This window comes from Oncorhynchus keta, chromosome 21 (assembly GCF_023373465.1).
Source record: "Oncorhynchus keta strain PuntledgeMale-10-30-2019 chromosome 21, Oket_V2, whole genome shotgun sequence".
NCBI classification, from domain to species: Eukaryota; Metazoa; Chordata; class Actinopteri; order Salmoniformes; family Salmonidae; genus Oncorhynchus; species Oncorhynchus keta.
Window position 1 is genome coordinate 5129471 of NC_068441.1, and position 22396 is coordinate 5151866.

General features: G+C 42.2%; 1 protein-coding gene and 1 pseudogene across 1 annotated transcript in view; one reads left to right on the forward strand and one right to left on the reverse strand.

Moving 5' to 3' along the window:
- Positions 1-2607: 2607 nt before the first annotated feature.
- Positions 2608-2656, reverse strand: LOC118383079 (uncharacterized; annotated as a pseudogene).
- Positions 2657-13189: 10533 nt separating this feature from the next.
- LOC118399737 (potassium voltage-gated channel subfamily D member 3-like) overlaps positions 13190-22396 on the forward strand; it is a 30067-nt gene continuing 20860 nt past the window's right edge. Inside the window, exons 1-2 of the mRNA XM_052474554.1 lie at positions 13190-13348; positions 21298-21402. Coding sequence (XP_052330514.1) covers positions 13190-13348; positions 21298-21402 — 264 coding nt within the window. The remainder of the gene's footprint in view (positions 13349-21297; positions 21403-22396) is intronic.

Sequence of the window (22396 nt, forward strand, 5' to 3'; positions counted from 1 at the left end):
GCTGTTCTTTTTTGCAGATGCAGGAGGTTACGACTGTTCAGAATGATATGATACGAGGTTATGATTAATACGTTGACTGTTTTATGGATGTAATAGGTAAAGACCTTTTGGAGTTTAATTCGGGAGATGGTAACTCTTTAAACAACAACTGTCGTTTTCCCCGAATTCCTAATGTGTTACTTGTTACATGATTCATTTAAAATCGGGTAACAATTAAACATAGTTAGTTTATTAGATAAATAACAGTTGGCCTGACAATATTGTTCTTCTCAGGCCAACATATTTCAAAACTCAAGCTTTGATATCAAAATAGGTCATCAGTTGTAGGACTTGCGAGGCATAGCTGAGTATAATTGGAAATAATTTGCAAATAATTCTCTTTTTATTTTTACAAGACTGATGGTACCTGCATTTGATGGTCATGGTGTTCAGGTCGGAAAGTTGGTGCTCTAGAAAAATGCCAGAGTTTCCGACTTGGAATTCTGTGTTGGATGACCGTTCAAAACTGTTTTTCCCAGTCGGATCTCGTTTTTTTGCGAGTTCCCAGTTGTCTTGAACGCACTGAAGTCGGAGATGTCAGAGTTCCTAGTTCCCAATTGTTTTGAACACTGCATTTAGTCTCAGCCGACGGACAGAGAGAGCAGTCTCTTGCGGTCCCTGCTCTCTCCTTCCTTTCCTCCGGTGAGACTGACCAGAGAGAGGGGGCATCGTCTTCCACTTGATGGCGAAACTTGATCCTCACTGCATCCGCATCTGCATCAAACACAAATTCATGTTGTTCCTTTGACCAGAGAAAGTGGAATATTCCTGAATATTAAAATAGACATGACGAGCTGATATGTTTGGTGATTGACTAGGAATGCCTTGAAGATCGCGATCGACCGGTTGGTGACCACTGTTGTAGGCTCTATGTACAAACGAAAAAACACTAAACCCCAGAATTCAAGAATTGCATCACAAAGATCATTCATTATTAATTCATTAAGCGCAGGTCTTAAGGAACATAATGATTTTAAGAAAATGCATTTCAAAAGAATGGAATGGTGTATTTGGAGTTTAAATATACTGTATTACTGTGCTTTGAGTGTAGCGAGTGCAGGTGCATGCAGCACATGGAATTATTGTAATTCTGCCAAAAAGTTAGATTTTGAAATAGAGCTCAAGGGGTCATTTTTAAGAGGTGATTGGCAAGTATAGGCGATTTGCCTTTGTGTCAATTCCAACCTGTTCAACAGGTTCTTCATATAGGTCTACAATTTAACAATTGCTAATATTATCATCAGACTGTCAATTTAATCTTGTCTTCAGGCTAACGCATGTTACCGCTGTGCGGGAGCTTCGTGAGTTTTTTGTTGTTAGAAGCAGGCCTACAGTGGGTATCGTAAGTATTCAACCCCCATGGATTTCTTCCCATTTCATTGTGCTACTAAGTGGGATTCAAATTGATTTAACAGGCCCTTTTATCAACGATCTACAGAAAAGACGTACTATGTAGATAAGTTGCAGGCACCAAAGGCAAATGCTATCCTGCTTCTCGTAGGCCCGTGAAACTCAACAAGTGGTGGGAATGTGTGGATTTCTCAATTCCCTTCTCTGGCCCATTGTATTGACCAGTTCAATGGGGAGAAATGTCTCAGTCCCTGGGAAAAAAACTTTGCGCTATCCAGGAGCACGAGTACAGGACACCAATAAGCTGCTCCCAAAAATGTTAAACCAGCATCAGGAAATTGAGTCTACCATAGTACATGCGGGATTCCGATGAAGAGAGAGCTGCAGTGTTCTCTGGGGGGGTCCAAGTCACCATCGGGGCCAAAAAGTATAGGGACAGTAGGGCAACATAGGCTGAGATGAACTCTGCGTTCTTAACCGCAGATCGACAGTTCCAAACACTGCCGGAGAACATGAATTCCACAGGGGTTGAGCACGCAGGTTACACTAAATTAGAAGGGTTGCAGCCAAGGGTTGGGGAGCGTCTGTAAAGCCTACAAGGAGAGGAGCGAACAGGTATAAAGAAACACACAGATTTCAAAGTTACAAAAGATCATCTGAAACTAACTAGGTAAGATACTCAACAGAGAGTGGTCTGGAGCCTTCCTCGAACTCGACAGAACAACTTGATAGAAGTCTTTGTTTCTGCGACGATACCGCCAGTGACATGGCCACCAATGAAAACACGGAAGACTGAAGTACTAACACTAATTGCTAATTGTCTAACAGAGGTGAAGAGCACACCGCCAGGTACTAATTGCTGATTGCCTAGGAGAGGAAAAACTCCCCCTCTAATACAGCCACTGATTGCCAAAACAGCAGTCACAAAATGCCCTTTCCCTTAATCCTGGTTCATGTGTCAACAATCAACTGCAAGGTATGAGCAGTCAGCAGATCACACAACAAGTAGGTTACTCAGAAGACAGTCAGCACTTAAAGTATATGGCCCTAGCTAGCAAAAAGACAGTACTAGATAACAACAGATTAAGGCAAATTATACTTATCACTTCTGGAGAAATCAGGAGTCCTCTAGCTATAGATTGAAGCACACTGAGATGGAGCCAACCTGCCCTTCTTAAGGCTTTTTGAAAAAAAAAGTATTATCTTTGACATATAAGTGGGGGCTTTCTCCTTGAGGAAACCTACTGGACAAATACTAAAAACATTTTTTTCATAACCTGTAGGTAGGTATGACTGGTCTGAATGGATAGTTTAGAGTTTCTGCTTTTTTCTATAACCTGTAGGGAACACAATATGTGGTCTATACTTGGAATGTAGGTTTCTCACTCATGGGTGACATAAATTGGTGTGGTATAAAATGTAATACTGCAGTAAATCAAATCAAATCAAATCAAATTTTATTTGTCACATACACATGGTTAGCAGATGTTAATGCGAGTGTAGCGAAATGCTTGTGCTTCTAGTTCCGACAATGCAGTGATAACCAACAAGTAATCTAACTAACAATTCCAAACTACTGTCTTATACACAGTGTAAGGGGATAAAGAATATGTACATAAGGATATATGAATGAGTGATGGTACAGAGCAGCATACAGTAGATGGTATCGAGTACAGTATATACATATGAGATGAGTATGTAGACAAAGTAAACAAAGTGGCATAGTTAAAGTGGCTAGTGATACATGTATTACATAAGGATGCAGTCGATGATGTAGAGTACAGTATATACGTATGCATATGAGATGAATAATGTAGGGTATGTAAACATTATATTAGGTAGCATTGTTTAAAGTGGCTAGTGATATATTTGACATAATTTCCCATCAATTCCCATTATTAAAGTGGCTGGAGTTGAGTCAGTGTGTTGGCAGCAGCCACTCAATGTTAGTGGTGGCTGTTTAACAGTCTGATGGCCTTGAGATAGAAGCTGTTTTTCAGTCTCTCGGTCCAAGCTTTGATGCACCTGTACTGACCTCGCCTTCTGGATGATAGCGGGGTGAACAGGCAGTGGTTCGGGTGGTTGATGTCCTTGATGATCTTTATGGCCTTCCTGTAACATCGGGTGGTGTAGGTGTCCTGGAGGGCAGGTAGTTTGCCCCCGGTGATGCGTTGTGCAGACCTCACTACCCTCTGGAGAGCCTTACGGTTGAGGGCGGAGCAGTTGCCGTACCAGGCGGTGATAGAGCCCGCCAGGATGCTCTCGATTGTGCATCTGTAGAAGTTTGTGAGTGCTTTTGGTGACAAGCTGAATTTCTTCAGCCTCCTGAGGTTGAAGAGGCGCTGCTGCGCCTTCTTCACGACACTATCAGTGTGAGTGGACCAATTCAGTTTGTCTGTGATGTGTATGCCGAGGAACTTAAAACTTGCTACCCTCTCCACTACTGTTCCATCGATGTGGATAGGGGGGTGTTCCCTCTGCTGTTTCCTGAAGTCCACAATCATCTCCTTAGTTTTGTTGACGTTGAGTGTGAGGTTATTTTCCTGACACCACACAGTATTACTATCATTAAAAAATGCTAGTGTTTTAGCGGACACTAGTTTTTTGCGGAAATTACTGTAGTGTTTACTGCAGTGTTTTTTTGCAGATGAAACTGTCGTATTTACTACGAAATTCTATAATAAATACTACACATGATCATGATTTCTTTGTGGATAAACTATGTCACAAAGGTCAAGAACAGACAGTGATCATTTCTTCACCCGCACATTTGGATTATATCTTTGCTTTGTCGGAGGTACATTCTTATTATTTCAATCCTTTCACATGTTCCAATTCTTTAATGATGTCACGACTTCCGCCGAAGTTGGTTCCTCTCCTTGTTTGGGCGGCGTTCGACGTCTTCTAGCCATCATCAATCCACTTTCCATTTGTTTTGTCTTGTCTTCCCACACACCTGGTTTCAATTCCATCATTACATGTTGTGTATTTAACCCTCTGTTCCTCCCCATGTCCTGGTCTGGAATTGTTTATTGTAAGTGCATGTGCACATTTATCTGGTGTGCGACGGGTTTTGTTCCCATTGATTGTTTGTTCTGTTTCCGGTGGTTTTTATTATTAAACTGCTCCGTTGTAAACACAGTTTTTGCTCTCCTGCGCCTTACTTCTTTGCCGCCAGTACGCACCCCTTACAAATGATTAAAGCCCTTTATTTCGGTGATTATTATTTTCAGGCAACTGACATAATCTTGATTATGTTAATTTCATGTAGACAAACAGATCTGCTATTTTTTTCTGGAAAATCTATTACAGAGGGCTTGCAGTTGCATCACAAATCATCTACTGTAGCAACCGCACCAGGCGCCATGTTGGAAGACCAAAGTCTGGTGGAAGTTCTCCAATGGTCCACATGGCTGGCTGTGTTTTGCTACCATCGGAAACTTCGGGAAAATTACCACTTATTTAGTTTTTCCAAGGACCCAGAAAACGGAGGCATTGGGGGAACCTATTCAAGTAAGTAAATATATTTAGAAAATGATCAAAAACTATGTATTATTAGGTAGCTAGCTTGCTATAGAAACGTAGTCTGCAGGCTAACTCAAATGAGCTGCTAACCTAGCTAGATAGCTAGCTAACAGCCATGGAATAGGGTGACATGATTAGCTAGCAGTTCCAGCTGTCAGAAGGAAGAGTAAACTACTCTGGATAGGGCAAGTACCTTTTGTGGGAGGACATTATGAACATATTCTTAAATTCCCATCCCTAGCGAGAAAAACTGAAGCCAGAGAGTTAGAGCAACATAATATTCAGTGCTGTCTAACTTGAGTATAATGCAGCCTGTTTCTTTTGGGATGTTTTCTGTCCTCTGATACAGAGAGCTGTAAAACCCTATCTGCAGATGAAGAGGCCACAATGAATGTTCCAAGAGAACAAGGGTACATGGATTATATGTGTAGCTACATTTTGTGAACAAAAAAACAAGGTTTAAAAGTAACACACAATGTATAAACCTATTACAACTGGAGCAGACCAACCCTGCTGGGTGTCCAGGCTTCTGTTCCAGCCCAGCACTAACACAACTGATTCAATGTAACAAACCTAATTAGTTAGTAATCAAGTGTGCTATTGCTGGGCTGGAACAGAAGTCTGCCCCCCCCTCCCCTCCCCTCCCCTCCCGTAGTGCAGGAATCAGTGGAGCGAGGTGGGCCACCTTTTGTTTCTGACTTTTTTTTGTTCACCTGAAATTATCCATTAGTAATAATAGGCTTGTTAGTCAAATGTCTAACCTTTTACATACGAGTTAGCTTACTTTTACACTTTGGAAATGATGTGAAAGTGTTGATTCTTTGAAGTGTTTTAACTTGTTTTAATTGTGAACTATTATTCAAGATGAGCTTGTGTCGATGTTGATTAATCACAGATCACAATCCTGCAATAAAGAGAGGAAGGGAATCTGTCTCTAATTTGTCGGTTTCTGTGATGTATTCTCAAATGAACATGACCTTTTTGTTCAGTCATAAGCTCTCCAATTAGTGTTATTTGATTGTCACTATTTTTCAGGCTATCAGCCATGTGAACCCATTTTGCAGCTGATGCAGCCATAGGCCTACAGCAGTGGGTCCCATCTCCAGTTCTTGTGTACCCCCCAACAGCACACATTTTAGTTGTAGTCCCGGACAAACAGACCTGATTCAACTCAGAGGGCCTAATGATTAGTTGGCAAATTGATTCAGGTGTGTTTGTCCAGTGCTACAATAAACTGTACTGTTGGGGGTACTCGAAGGAACGGAGTTGGGAACCACTGGCCTACAATATGATGGCATTAGGCTTATGGACATTTGCAATGCAGCCTTGACATTGTGCATCTGAAGCAGAGAATAGCTTAACTCACATTGTTTACATAGTGTTCAGCTATATGTTCTCAATTTTAAAAACGATACCAGCAGATAATGTATATGAGGCTAATCCTTATACTGGATTTTGTACATGCCTTGTGTTGACATGAAAGGATTTAGTGCAAATCCAATCCTTGTAATCTAGGTGATGAAATGTATGGAAGCAGGAGATGACAGAATCCTTATCTTAAAATATACACACAACTACTACCACCAAGTTCAATACCAGATATTTTTCTCCCAAAAGGTCTGATTGGTACTGGATGTGCTACTGTAATAATGAAGATGGTTTGCCTCAGACTACCACAACAATTACATTGTCTATGCCAAATATGTTTAAATTGTAAAAGAAAGAAAATAGTTGGGCTATAAAAAAAATACAGCTCTTTCGATGGAGCTAGGCAAGGCAGAGATGGCAAAATACTTTTCTTTTCACCGTACAACAATATAGCATATTATTAAAGTACAGTATGTTTACAAAATCATAAACAATAGTATTTTACACGTTCCAAAATTACATTTGATATATTCATATGGTTTAAAAGGGGCATTTTTGTCACGGCGAGAAGGTGAAGGTACTCTCTACACAAATGACACAACAGAATCATTTAGGTTGACCAAGGCACAGCATACAGTATGAAAACCAAATTGTACAACTGAGGGATGTCTCCTTTCATATCTGGAAAAGGACGAAGTAGAAGTAGAAAGTGATGCTGTGGCAGCATTGCTCATCTTCACAGTGGGAATCCAGTCGACATGGATGTCTTGATAAGAGGTCAGCTGGTTGAACCTACAGTAGGACATAAAACAAATGAAAAACACTCCTGATGTTAGAACATCACTTCCTCAGGTCACCTACACTATCAGGCAACTTAAGTGTTCGGTTGTTTCATTTCATTCATTCATTCACATAAAGATTACATCTAGGTTAAGGTTAGGGAAATCTAAGATGCAATTTAAAAAAATACTTTTTACGTTAATTTGACAAGCTTGATCCCGTTTAGCCAGGACCCCTTCTCGGGCCTAGATTACATGGTTGCATTCAAGACAAGGTCTTCCTGTGTAACGGAAAGAAACTTCTCTGATACACGCTTATTAATAGCCTATATTATCACAATCCAATCTACTCATTACATTAGGAATATTAGGCTTACATTAGTCTGCAAATGGGATGATAGAGGCATGCAATCCTTTGTTTGTCATAATATAAAGGGGCATTTTTATGGTGATAAGATAGCTTTCCCTAAACTTGCGACACATGCTAATCGCTAGACTACAACCTAACTTACTGTAGTGTTTTTTTAACACCTGGGTAGCATAACAGCTAAACTAAACTCTAAAGAGAGAAAAATTCTGATTTGATTTACCAGTGATGAAATGGTCATAGCAGACCCTGTACTGACAGCTGTCTGGGTAGAGTTCTAGGCAGAGTTGCAAAGCAAAAGCCATATCTCTGTCCAGTGTCTGTGTGCTTTTGCCCATCCTAATATTTTATTTTATTGGCCAGTCTGAGATATGGCTTTTTCTTTGCAACTCTGCTTAGAAGGCCAGCATCCCGGGGTCGCCTCTTCACTGTTGACGTTGAGACTAGTGTTTTGCGGGTACTATTTAATGAAGCTACCAGTTGAGGACCCATGAGGCATCTGTTTCTCAAACTAGACACTAATGTACTTGTCCTCTTGCTCAGTTGTGCACCGGGGCCTCCCACTACTCTTTTAATTCTGGTTAGAGCCAGTTTGCACTGTTCTGTGAAGAGAGTGGTACACAGCGTTGTACGAGATCTTCAGTTTCTTGGCAATTTCTTGCATGGAATAGCCTTCATTTCTCAGAACAAGAATAGACTTGAAGAAAGTACTTTGTTTCAGGCCATTTTGAGCCTGTAATCGAACCCACAAATGCTGATGCTCCAGATACTCAACTAGTCTAATGAAGGCCAGTTTTATTGCTTCTTTAATCAGAACAACAGTTTTCAGCTGTGAAATTGCAAAAGGGTTTTCTTAGCGTTATAAAATGATAAACTTGGATTAGTTAACACAACGTGCCATTGGAACACAGGTGTAATGGTAGTCTGTTATAACTCTCTTGGTAGTATATATTATAACTCTTTATTTTATCTAACCTCTTATTTAACTAGGCAACTATTATGCTAGTCTGTTATAACTCTCTTGGTAGTCTGTTATAACTCATAGTAGTCTATGTTATAACTCATAGTAGTCTATGCTATAACTATCATGCTAGTAACTATGTTATAATAACTTGCATGCTAGTCTATGTTATAACTCTTGGTGGTCCATGTTATACCTCATGGTAGTCTGTTAAAACTGTCATGGTAGTCTGTTATAACTCATGGTAGTCTATGTTAACCTCTAGCGTCGAGCAATCCCGTATCCGGGAGCGTAATTATAGCCTCAAGCTCATTACCATAACGCAACGTTAACTATTCATGAAAATCGCAAATGAAATGAAAGAAATATATTCACTCACAAGCTTAGCCTTTTGTTAACAACACTGTCATCTCAGATTTTCAAAATATGCTTTTCAACCATAGCTACACAAGCATTTGTGAAAGAGTATTGATAGCTAGCGTAGCATTAAGCCTAGCATTCAGCAGGCAACATTTTCACAAAAACAAGAAAAGCATTCAAATAAAATCATTTACCTTTGAAGAACTTTGGATGTTTTCAATGAGGAGACTCTCAGTTAGATAGCAAATGTTCAGTTTTTCCAAAAAGATTACTTGAGTAGGAGAAATCGCTCTGTTTTGTTCATCACGTTTGGCTAAGAAAAAAATCAAAAAATGCAGTCTCTACAACGCCAAACGTTTTACCAAATTATCTCCATAATATCGACAGAAACATGGCAAACGTTGTTTAGAATCAATCCTCACGGTGTTTTTCACATATCTATTCGATTGATAAATCATTCGTGGCAGCTGTGTTTCTCCTCGAAGCAAACGAATAATACACTCAGCTGGAGATTACGCAATAATTGCAACGGAGGACACCAAGCGGCCACCTGGTAGATGTAGTCTCTTAAGGTCAATCTTCCAATGATTTGCCTACAAAAACGTCACAATGCTGTCGACACCTTGGGGAAACGACAGAAAGTCTAAGCTCATTCGTGACCCATACACAGCCATATAAGGAGACATTGGAACACAGCGCATTCAAAATCTGGGGCACTTCCTGTATGAAATTTCATCTTGGTTTCGCCTGTAGCATTACTTCTGTGGCACTCACAGACAATATCTTTGCAGTTTTGGAAACGTCAGAGTGTTTTCTTTCCAAAGCTGTCAATTATATGCATAGTCGAGCATCTTTCCGTGACAAAATATCTTGTTTAAAACGGGAACGTTTTTTAATCCATAAATTAGAAGCGCGCCCCCTATATCCAAGAAGTTAAATCTGTTATATTCTATAACTCTCATACTAGTCCATGTTATAACACCTATGCTATAGTCTGTGTTATAAATCTCATCTGTCTGTTATAACTCATCGTAGTTTATGTTATAACTCTCATGCTAGTCTATGTTATAGTAACTCTTATGCTAGTCTGTTGTAACTCTTATGCTAGTCTGTTGTAACTCTTATGCTAGTCTGTTGTAACTCTTATGCTAGTCTGTTGTAACTCTTATGCTAGTCTGTTGTAACTCTTATGCTAGTCTGTTGTAACTCTTATGCTAGTCTGTTGTAACTCTTATGCTAGTCTGTTGTAACTCTCATGGTATGTGAAGATGTATGATTACTTGTCACAGTAGTTGAAATCCCAATGACACACTCATGCCTTGGATAGGTGTCCGGATTGGCTACTGATGGCAACATTTTTGATTAGTGATGCTCCAGAGCAGTTTATAATTCCAGATAGTAGTTTTGAAAGTAGTGTTCACGAGGAAAAACGAGCCCCTGAAAATTTTGCACATTTGTGTCCTACTTCATCCAATATGTTACGAATTTGTTAGTTCTTAAGATCCCAGACTGCATCTTTAAGCACTTCACAGCTGTAACTATGTTTGACAGATCTCCACTGCTTTCATTCGGTCCCCAAACAATCAGTGAGTTAAATGGATTGTTTTGGTTGTGCGGTTTCTTTTTGAAATGCTGTGACCTATTCAATTTAGATAATTTAATGTTCGTCAGAATACAATCAAGGGGAATAGTAAAATAGTAAACTATTTCAATTTTGACGTGGAAACAATTGCCGACGTTTCTTTAATGAAGACCAAGAAATTGGACGAATACATTTCTTCACAATTCACTTCCTTGTCCCCATCATCCTCATCTCATTCCTCTGTAAAGATAATACAATACAAAATACCAATATGGATCATCCCACAATGCCAATATAATGTCCGAAGAAGCTCATTCGCTCAAAAATCTTAACCATAGACCATTTGCTCTGCCACATGTTCACTTTATTGACCTGTATGAGTTGGATAAATTAGCATGTTCAAATGTCTAATTTTCTGCTAACTTCCTGATGAATTATAATCACTTGATTATAATGAGGTTCCATTCCAGTGACATTCACAATGTGGTTTAGGAGCTCTCTTTCTCCCTCTCTCTTTCTCTCAGTGTAGCTGTTTGTTTATCTCTCTCCTAATTCCTTCTGTCATCTTCCATGGTTGTGTCGAATGGATGCTAGTTCATGTATTTGTGTCTGAAAATCACACTGTAGTTCAGTCAAATTGCTTCACAGTTCCCTTGAACTACTTTAGCCCTGAGTTCCAAGCCAACTCCAATATAATTGTTGCCGTTTTGTAAATTGTTGGTTCGTAAAGTCTAAAAGAAGTCTAAAAGTAAAGAAATTAAACTGACCCGATCAGAACTGTCAGGAATGTTCAAAATCCCTACTTTTCTTTCACTAAACCCAGAGAGGGAGAGAGAACAACTATTCGTGAGGGGTTATTTTTTTCACATTTCTGTCTGACTGTAGAGATGTCATGCAGAGACAGAGCCGAGGGGGTGTCATCAATAATAGAGTGACAGACAGAAAGACAGAGAGCACGGACTGAGAGATCCACCACTTGACAGCCAGGACACAACACAACATGCCCGTCTCGATGCTTCAGAGATGCTGCAGCTCTGAGACTCCATTCTGACAGCTGAGAGATTGATGGGAAAGGAATCTATGACTCTGGCTGCATTTCAAATTACACCATATTCTGGATATTTTACTTTAGCCCTGAGCCCATAAATTGCACATAGACAGACCTCTGGTCAAAGGTAGTGCGCTATATGGAAAGGTGGTAGGCGGCAGTTAGCCTGGCGGCTGAGAGCCCTTAAAAGGTTTGACTTAAACTCTTGATTCTGAAAAAGGAGCACAAGACAGAAAGTAGAAGAAAGCTGTCTTTTTTAGGAGTACCTGTTGGTTATTATTAAAGCATACCATTTGCCATCCATTTAGCTCAGAGAAAAGGGAGAATGTCAACTTCAAATACTGCAGGAAGGGATAGGAAGGATTTGAGGGAACATCACTTTTGCTCACACACATTTCTACAGCTGGCAGAATTGTGTTTCTATTTTCCAGAGGTTGGAAGTCGGCAGGCGGTTAACAGTGAGAGTGGTAGGCAGGGGGAGTCTGCAGATGACAGGCCATACAGGATATTTGGAAATGGAGAGGGCGTGTGATGCCAGCGCCCACATCAGTGGTGTTCCTTCAGGCCCGGAGAGTCCCCTGAGGGGCAGTGAAGTCAACAGCCTATGGGCTATCTGTTAGGAGTCCAATCTCTGCAGGAAGCAGTGGGGAGGAAAGTTTAAAGGCCCAGTGCTCTTCATCTTACCAAAACAAGCAGACATTTCAGGTAGTCTTTTCAAACAGCTCTTACACTAAAACGGCATTATCATAATTTTCACAGTATTATAACCTCAGAGCTTTTTGACAAGACTACCTGAAATTTGGTAAGATGGAGTTTTGGGCTGCCTGGTGGCATCACCAGACGGTAAATTAGCTAGTTTTCAGTTTTCCCCTCCGGACTCAGACCACTTTGCTAAATTCTTGCTTGAGAAATTGATCTTTGCCAAGAAGCTATTTTTGTTTATTTTTGACCATTTTAACTGAAAACAATCATAGCAACGTACTTAATTGTTACCCAGAAGTTATTTGATATTGATATAAAAATGGCTGTTTTGGACCTTTAAGTCAAAGGATGTGTCTCGCATGAGTACTCTAGTAAAATAGTGAGAGGATGAAAGTCAAACCAAGTGTAATGTACCTGGTCCGTGTCTGTGTGTCTCTGCAGCCATTCTCCCAACTCTACAACTGGTTTTTGCATTACAGGGCTTTTCCTGGTTTATTGATTCTGAATAGGTCTGCCAACACTCAACACCCTAACCCCCCTAAACACACACACACACACACACGATATGGCTTGCCTTCACGAGAGCTTGTACCTGAAGTGCCCATTGATAAAGTGATTTGTTCCCCTGTGCTCACATCAGGGGACCTGCACTGGCACCTCCCTGGCACGTTGCCCGCTGGCATGACTTTGTTGTGCCCTGCCTGAGCAGCCCAGATAGCGCCTCTATCTCGCTGCCTCTCGCCACCTCTTACTGAGCCTGCCTGTCACTGCTTCCTCCACCTGTGTAATCAAATTAGCCCCAGCCTAGGAAACCGAGAGAGCAACATGTAATTGCATAGAAAGAAACAAAAGGGAAGGCTGGGAATGAAAGAGGGAGTTGCTGATATGGGTTTATCCCCCTGGCCAAACGGTAGAGAGCATCTCAACACACAGGCACACACACACACACAGATGCTAACCCTTTGGATGGCCACAGGTACGGTGTGAGAACTGTAGACTGCATTTTAAATGTATCCAATACAGTATTTCATCTTTACCTACTTCCCTCTCTTATCCCCCCCCCTTTCCCTCTCCCTCTCTCTTTCTCTCTCGCTGTAGTTACGGGGACATGGTGCCCAAGACGATCGCGGGGAAGATCTTTGGTTCTATCTGTTCTCTGAGCGGGGTGCTGGTAATCGCCCTGCCTGTTCCCGTCATCGTGTCCAACTTTAGCCGAATCTATCACCAGAACCAGAGAGCTGACAAACGGCGTGCGCAGAAGGTACAGGTGAACACCATTCACTTATTAGAGGATCCTCTTCCGGCTGTAGGGAGGCGAGGTGTGTGTGTGTGTGCATGTGTGTGTGTGTGGATACGACACCCCTCGCCCCCCTGACTTCGGAGACTCCACTAACCTCTGGCATGCGCTGCAGACAGTGGTGAGCGGTTCCATACTGGAAACTGTTGGGGTCGCAGAATGGATCTGCATGCCCATGGTCCAGCATCACACAATCAAACCACCATTAATGCAAAACATCATTAGTTTAATGGCGAAGGCAAAGAAGTACTTTAATACTTACCATCAGACTGTACACACCCTGCTGTTTTTTCTCTCAGTCCCTTGGAGAGATAACCCTCCACAGGGCTGTCCCCAGTGTTGTAGTACTGGAGACCACATATCTAGTGTCTCGATCTTGTCAGATACATTTGTACTCTGTCGGACAGTGAGGACTCTTAATATCTTCTGACAGGCTGAGTAAAAAAACTCAGCTTCCATTCAGTCAGTGCGTGAAACCGCTTTGCGGTCGACTGAAACGTTAACGTCTTAATAACAGCCTTAAGCGAACCTATAGGCCTTCACTGTATGACAGGTTCTGAAAGGACAGCAACCGTAATATCGCCACACTCATGTAGGTGAGTGCACTTTTTGTACAACACAAAGGGCCAGTGGTGTAGTGGAGGGTATACATACGCAGGTATAAACCGTATACCCATTTCAGTTGGCATTGCGTATACTCACTTCTTAATCCCTACTGATGCATATTAAAGTAGTGTAGTGGAGGTATAGGACTTCAAGTATGTAGTACAACAGAGAAATCATGCACACAGTAGCCTGCACAATCACAAAGCATGTGAATACTTCACTTGCGCGCCACACACATACTGTAGCCTAGTTTCAGAGGAATATCATCTGCAGGCAGCAAGAGCATGCAGCTCTCAACTGGTTTTGGCATGGAGCAGAACACAGAAGAATGACATCAGTAGCCGGTAGGATAGGATAGACGTTTCAACGTATGATATTTACCAGTAAATGGCAACAATGGGTATGCTAATCAGGTATACAAAAAGTTTAGTCTTAAGGGTTGGTTAGTAAGCTATTTGTGATGCGCAATTGTCATCATGAGCTGTTTGCATCAGGGGCGTAGACATGGATGGACCTGGGTGAACACAGGCCCACCCATTGGGGAGACAGGCCCTGAAAGGCCCACCCAATCAGATTGATGTGGTTTAAGCATTCTTTAATTTAAAATAAATGATAATTTAAGTGTGATTTTGATAGTAAAAATCTGAAAAATGTACAGAAACATTTAGGATTTGGGGCCTCCCGAGTGACGCAGTGGTCTAAAACACTGCATCGCAGTGCTAGCTATGCCACTAGAGATTCTGGGTTCAAATCCAGGCTCTGTTGCAGCCGGCCGCAACGGGGAGGCCGATGGGGCGGTGCACAATTGGCCCAGCGTTGTCCGGGATAGGGGAGGGTTTGGCCAACAGTGATGTCCTCGTCCCATCGTGCACCAGTGACTCCTGTGGCGGGCTGGGCACAGTGCACACTGACACGGTCGCCAGGTGTACGGTGTTTCCTCCGACACATTGGTGTGGCTGGCTTCCGGGTTAAGTGGGCATTGTGTCAAGAAGCAGTGCGGCTTGGTTGGGTTGTGTTTCGGAGGACGCGCGGCTCTCGACCATCGCATCTCCCGAGTCCATACGGGAGTTGCAGTGATGAGACAAGACTAACTACCAATTGGATACCATGAAATTGGGGGGTAAAAAAATGTTAAGCAGTCACACAGAGCATGATGTTAAAGGATAAGCAGTCCATAAATATGTACATAAGCCAGTAGGTCCCAATCATAAGAATACAAAAACACAACCAATGGAAATGTACAACTATTACTTCCCATTGCAAATAACATGTCATGTTTAAGCACAAAGTAACTGGTGACCTAAAGTTTAAAGTGGAACTAACAGTGTTTTAAATACTTTGCCGATATGGAACAAGCAGATAATCATATCAGTCAAAAACATACAATTCCCAGTTTATGCTACATAACCAACTCTATGAGTTCACCAGTAGCATACCACCCTGCATACCACTGCTGGCTTGCTTCTGAAGCTATGCAGGGTTGGTCCTGGTCAGTTCCTGGATGGGAGACCAGATGCTGCTGGAAGTGGTGTTGGAGGGCCAGTAGGAGGCACTCTTTCCTCTGGTCTAAATAAATATATCAATTCCCCAGGGCAGTGATTGGAGACACTGCCCTGTGTAGGGTGCTGTCTTTCAGATGGGATGTTAAACTGGTGTCCTGACTCTCTGAGGTCATTAAAGATCCTATGGTACTTATTGTAGGGGTGTTAACACTGGTTAACACCTGGCTAAATTCCCAATCTGGCCCTCAAACCATCACAGTCACCTAATTATCCCCAGTTTACAATTTGCTCATTCTCCTCTCCCCTGTAACTATTCCCCAGGTTGATGCTGTAAATGAGAATGTGTTCTCAGTCAACTTACCTGGTAAAATAATGGAGAAATACGCTGTTGTTTTTTATTTTAAAAAATGAGGTTATAAAAATAGGTTATATTTGACTCAATGTTCCATGGCGTACACTAAGGCATAGATGGATGCAGTTCAATGCATGATTAATATGATTCACCAATACATTTGTTGGTAGTCCAAAAAACATTGCCACCAGGTTGTAAATCACAGCTGGCCTGTTTGCTGCCTCCATTTGGGATGCACAGTTTCAATGTTTCAACTTTTTCACAGTTTCAATGTTTCAACTTTTTCACAGTTTCAATGACTCAATATTCTGGACAAAAACGGACGAATGTAACTATGGCTGGGAATGTCAATACAATCAAACTAGCAAGGGCAATGATCACAAGTCAGTCATAAGGCTAGCATATCTATTTATGTAGCGAGCTAAAAACACAGAGCCTAACGTTAGGTAGATAGCTGGCTAGCTGCTAGCAGGATGCCATGCCATTGGAGGAATGGGTGAGTGACTGACTTTTTCCCCTCAAATCATTTTTCGGTGACTATAGTCACAGCGAGAGATGCAGATGTCATGTGGTTAGCTAGCCAGAACTTGACCGACTGTTATCCAGTTAGCATATCTCTTGCGTTCAGGAAGATTCACTCTGGCTATGTACCACTCAACTCCGATTTCAGAGCACTCTCGTCTGAGTGTACTAGAGTGCAGAACAACTGATGAATTTACAAGCATGCAACACCCGCTGAATATGACCGGTGTCAGTAAACGTAGGCAAAAAGTAATAGTCAAGAACGCTCTAGATAACATGTAAACAGCCTAACCAGCTCTGTTTAGGGTGAATAAAATGGTCAGGGTGAGGTGTTCTCTCATTTGTGTCTGTCTGGAAGTAGCTAGCTAGCTTGTGTGCTTGGTTGGGACATGCTGCAGAAGGACGAGGAGGCTACAATTCCCCAGTGCAATGTTACAATTTTATCAGTGCAATGTTTGAGAGGGTTTGTCTAATGTTCCTTCGTTAGATTTTTAGCTCATCTTGCTCTGGCTAGGATTAGTTGTTGATATTGTTGTTGTTGATGGGCATAACTGAGGGAGAGAGAGCCTACCTTTTCATGGTTGTTTGATCAATAGGACTGTAAAGTTCCCAAATGTAAGAGCACTCCCGTGGTGTTTGCATATTTGCAGAAATCCATTCGGGTGTATTTTGTGGCTTTTGGCAAATGCGTTTTAATGCTATAAAGTTGCGCTGTTGCAACTGCCTGTAAACACACATTCCAGTTCAAAGTGAATGATGGCAGGCCGTGTGGCAAATGGCTTGTTTGTATAAAGGCCTACAGTAGTTCTGTTTGGCTATAGCGCACCGGTCTGTGTGGACTCCAGTCCTGGACAAGACAGATGTTTATATTTCGTTTTATTTACTACAGTGTCTATTAATTGTCCAACGCACAGCTGCTTTCCCACTCTATTGCTGTAGAACTTTCACAAATGCCTTAGTATACGTAATTCCCCAAAATTGTAAGAATTTATGAAAATGTGAAAATGACCATATCTAAGTAGTCGCTTGTCAGAAAATGTTTTAAAATGAGTCATATTCTTCCTGGGGGTGTAAATGAACCCGATTTTAATAAGATTTCATTTATAGCTAAAATGCTGTCAGTTCCACTTGAAATGCAACAATGTTTCACACACACAAATTATTTTCAAAGAGAGGGCTAACAACACCAAGCGCGCTGCAATAAAAAAAAAAACAGTTGCACTCACCAGATCATTTTAAACTTAACTTCTTGTTGAAAGTTATTATTGAAAAGGGAGAAGCTAACAAATTAGCCAACAGACCTGCTGCAGCCACTACAAACTAGCCGACATCAACGCTAGCTCTCTATTGCCCAGCGACCTGGCCTTCAAGAAAGCAGACGTTTCCATAAGCTTTTGTAAAAACGGTCCCACCCATTCAGTCAAAATGTGATTGGTTGATTACAATGTCACTCCCAAATTTTGCCCTAATACAGTTGAATGGCAGATGCCTTTATTAGCTTCTGATGGCCTAGCCAATGGCTGACTTAGCTAGCTAGATGTATCTCCCCAAAGACCAGCAAAGACAAATCCTGATTGGATTTAATGTATGTCTAAACAGACTTTGTTCACTTGCTGTTTGAGGTGAAGAAAAAATACTCTGAGAAGCTCCACAGCGCATTAGTGGTGGTGAGTTAAGATAATCCAAAATATTATCAGACATCCTTAAATGGGCACCTTTTACACATTTGTGCGCAGGCCAGATAGCCTGCTTCTATACGTAATCAGGTGTGTGTCCCTACTCAACATGGACAGGAGCACTCCAAACAAAATACAATGGAATTCAACCGTTGATTCTCACAAGTGTAGCATAGGTTACGAGCTCTGCAAACAAGTGTCCACTCTGACAATGATAACGGTAAACGACTGTATTAATAATATATTGAATGCGTTAACAGAAATGACTGCAACACGAAATAAACATTGTTGATAAAAATGGTGGGAATTAACGGTAAATGTACAACTGGTGATGTACTTACTGTATGTAATGGTGAATTCATAGACGCTAACAATCAACGGGCAAAACAATTCACACAATGAAGTTATGAAACAACGAATGCACACAAGGTGATGGTAGAGAGCGCATTCTGGAGAGAGACGCACCTTGTGCATCATAGCCACACTCCCCTTCTTAACTCGACATTTTAAATGATACCCAAGACGCATTGTCTTCACACGTACTGTAGTTCTAAGGAATACTGTCACAAATGCATTAGGTCCAAAGCAATAGCAATTTAGGGGAAACTAATGCAGTTTCGAAACAAATGCAATTTCACTTATTTTATCAAATACCCTTGCAGCACTCGTGTCTTAGGTTGTCGATACCCGTCTTGGGCCGTGCCGTCCCTGTGGCCTACGCAAGGAATCAGACAGGTGTCTCGTGTGCCACAACATGTCGTGTTGTTGTGACTGCTCAACTAAAAAAAATCTCGGTCGACCAACAGCCTATCGACCAAGCAATCCACCAGTCGACTAAATGTGGTCAGTCCTAACACTCACACAAAACACACACACCGAGTATTTAGTGGTGGCTAACTACTCTCACTGCAGCCTCTGTGGGGTTGACTTCCCTAAGAAAGATAAGAGTCCATGAAGGCAGAGTGCAGGTGAGTCCAGGAAGAGGCATGGAGACTGAGAAACAGACTCCTTTCATTCGATGCCCTCTCCCTCTTTAGATTACCTGTCCTTAGAATGACCTTGTGGGAGTAAGGGCAGATTAAAGAAAAAAAGTAGATGCAGATGAGCTTTTATGGTCACTCCTGAGGTCAACTGTTAAGGCAAATTGCTAGTGTACACTATCCTCTGTTCTTCTACAGTGAGTAACATCATGATTTATATTATGTTAATTGCAGTGGAAACCTGTCAAGAGTTCTAACGCTGCAGTGGTTAATCTCTCATTTCCTGGTGCCTCTCACGGCCCTTACCCCCTATCTGCGAACAGTTATTACTCACTTATACCAGGCTGCTGAAACGGAGACAGGAGGGGAGGTGCACTGCATGCACCTTGCTCCACGTGCGCTGACGAGCCAGAGCGGGTGTCTCTCAAATTAGCCATGTTCACCCCTCCCTCCCCCTCATCCATCTTCATTTCACTCTAATAGTGGGCTGCTCCAGGCTCCCAGTACAATTAGCTGGCCATCTGGGGCCAAAGCTGGGAAAAAAATAGCTTCTCATGTATCCTATCCTATCTCCCTCGTCCTCGTACAGACATTTAAATATACGTCTATCAGATATGTGCTTCCCGCACAGAGATAGGCTGGTAGTCCTTATATTGTCATAGAAAAGTACAATAATATGTGAGAAGGGTATCAAGAAGAATGTGCGGCAGTCTCCCCTAATGCAACCTCCCCTTTGCTTTAACTGAGGGTCACCTCTAGCCTGGACAGCCCCTGGTGACGTGCTACCGAAGTCCAGAGTCACGGCGGCTGAGGTTTTATTGTAGTGTAACACAAATCACACATCTTATTTGCTTGACTAATTGGGAGGGCTCTCACCAGGAGCACAGCGGGCTCTGAATGGTCTGGGGTCACAGTGTTAATGAAATGGCAAAGTCAGGTGGAGCCACACAGAGAGAACCAGTGTGCCGTCAGAGGCAGAGAGACAAGGGAGTCCAGGGGAGAAGGAAAACTTCAAGCACAGAACGGAGAATGGCTTCCCTTCAGAGAAACTCCTGGAACTTTATCCTGTGTCATTTGTGGATGGCTGCAGTCCAGCTGCCTGTCTGATTGGACAGAAATGATTGCTGGCTCTATTAGATCAGATTAGACACACTACTCAGAGGTTACTATTATTTTACTCCTGGGCTATGGCTGCAGCATGGCCACAGCTGAATCGGTGAACCATCCACTCGTCAGACAGCACAGAGTGAAGCGACACGGAAGGAAGTTGAACAGGATTAAGTTTGAAAGTTTATTCTCTTATTTTTTACAAAAACCATCAGCACACGTCAACCAACATTTTCAAAGACTCCTCTCAGTTAGCTACTGCTCCAGTCTTTCATTTGAGTTTTTTATTTAATTCTTTCATGCGATGAACGAAGCCTTTGATCAACATGTCAAGTAAAGCAGATGTCATGAGCCTGCTCATTTAAATTAAAAGTGTTCTTTTATTTCCCACTGGTGACAGGCAGAGAGGGTAGCAGCAGCATAGAGGTGCTAGCTTGATCCCAGATCGGTTTGTGCTGGCTTGTCAATTACATGTTGGCAAGACAGCACAAACCAATCTGGGACCAGGCTATAGGTGCTAGCTCAGTCGCAACGTAGCCTGGCGCCCTAGAATCTCCAAGGACAACATAGCTTGTCTCACAGGTTGAATCACAAAACCTCTAAACCCTAACATGTCAAGAGTCTTTGCAAAGGCAATGCTACTCTTTTGGGGGATATCTAAAAATGTGTTTGTGCAAAGCAATCACCCGGACCAAGGTTAAAGAAAGTGCTCTCGCCTTGAACGATTGAAAAGCACTTTAGTCTGTTGTCTAAGAGTAGACACTTGAATCTCCTCTTTAATATCACTCTTAGATGTCCCCTGGGATCTCAGTGTAGTCTTTTTTTAACCAATAACTTCACTTATAATTCAGTCCTAGAAGGTGGAGAAAGAATCATGACGGCTGAGAGAAATGGATAGGATTTAAAGAGGCTATATAATAGACATGCTGCTTTCGCTGTGGGTAAGACTAAGACTGATGGATAGCTTGATACCTTGTGATATGAACAGGATTGAAAGTGATCACCACCACAATGTTTACATGGTGAGCCCACTCTAGCCCGACAAATCCATGGTGACACACTTACATCATCCAGGGAAGGGGTGATGACGAGGCTGCAAATTCTCACCACTAGATGATGATAAGACATATCTCGTCCCTGCCTGGGTTTGACATGTTAACCTCTCCCTACGCAGAAAGCCAGACTGGCCCGGATAAGAATAGCCCAGACGGGCAGCTCCTGCACGGGCTTCCTCCAGAGCAAACGCAACGACCTCCTCAACGAACTGCTGGAGCTCACGGTAAGGTTGCCCTTTGGACCTCTGAAGGCCCAATCCTAGCTTGAGTTATGCACGCAAGTGGTGCGTACCACAAGGTTGAGTTAGGGGGGGGGGGATTCGATTCATTGAGGCACCATGTGGCTGTAATGTCTTTGGCTCGACTGATCATTGTGATTGTCTGCACCAGACAGTACCTCCTCTCTCTTTACTAAATGTCTTGGCTTGCTCCCATTTCCACCTGCTGTGTGTTTTCGTTCTGTCCTTTGTGTTGTCTTGTTTCAGTTCACAAGTCTGTTGTGTCTCGTTCTACAGGTCATTAAGCTGAGCCAGGCATTTATCTTCTCTATAGCCTAATTAAACATGGTTGAAAATGGAGATGGAAAACTGTTATTGTGTTCTGAGTACCACAGTCACGCTTGTGTTGCTTTTGTATGTGTTACGCTTTGTTTTTGACCACGATTGTGCCGGCCGCTACATTGAAATATTCCATTAGCAAATGACTCAAAACGACCCTATCAATTATCAGGCATTAGTATTCATGTTGTGGGATGAATTAAGAGATGGGGCGCGTCAGAGCAGGTGTTCATGGACAGACCTCCCATATCTCTTCACGTCTTCTCCATTAAGGTAGTGGTGGATGGATTACAATAACAAATTGCACACATCCATACAAACTAACACAACTGACATGCTCACAGCAACACTCTGTTAAACTGCGGCACGGGCTGAAATCCATTCACATCTCCTCTGTAAATGACTTGGGAGCTGAGCGTCCACGGGAGTTTTGGAAGTGTCAAAATGATCATAAAAATGGTAAAGCTTTCAGAGGCTTAATTTAGTCAGTGGTTTTACCAGGGCTGTGATGAGTCACAGCGCTCTGGCTCTTATAATTATGTTCATGTCACTGCAGCCAGCCAGGGCTGCGTGGGTCCACACATCTGACAGAAGAACTGCACTGTAAAAAAATTACATGATTTTGATTCAACGTACAATTGTAAGGCAACCAGTTGCAATA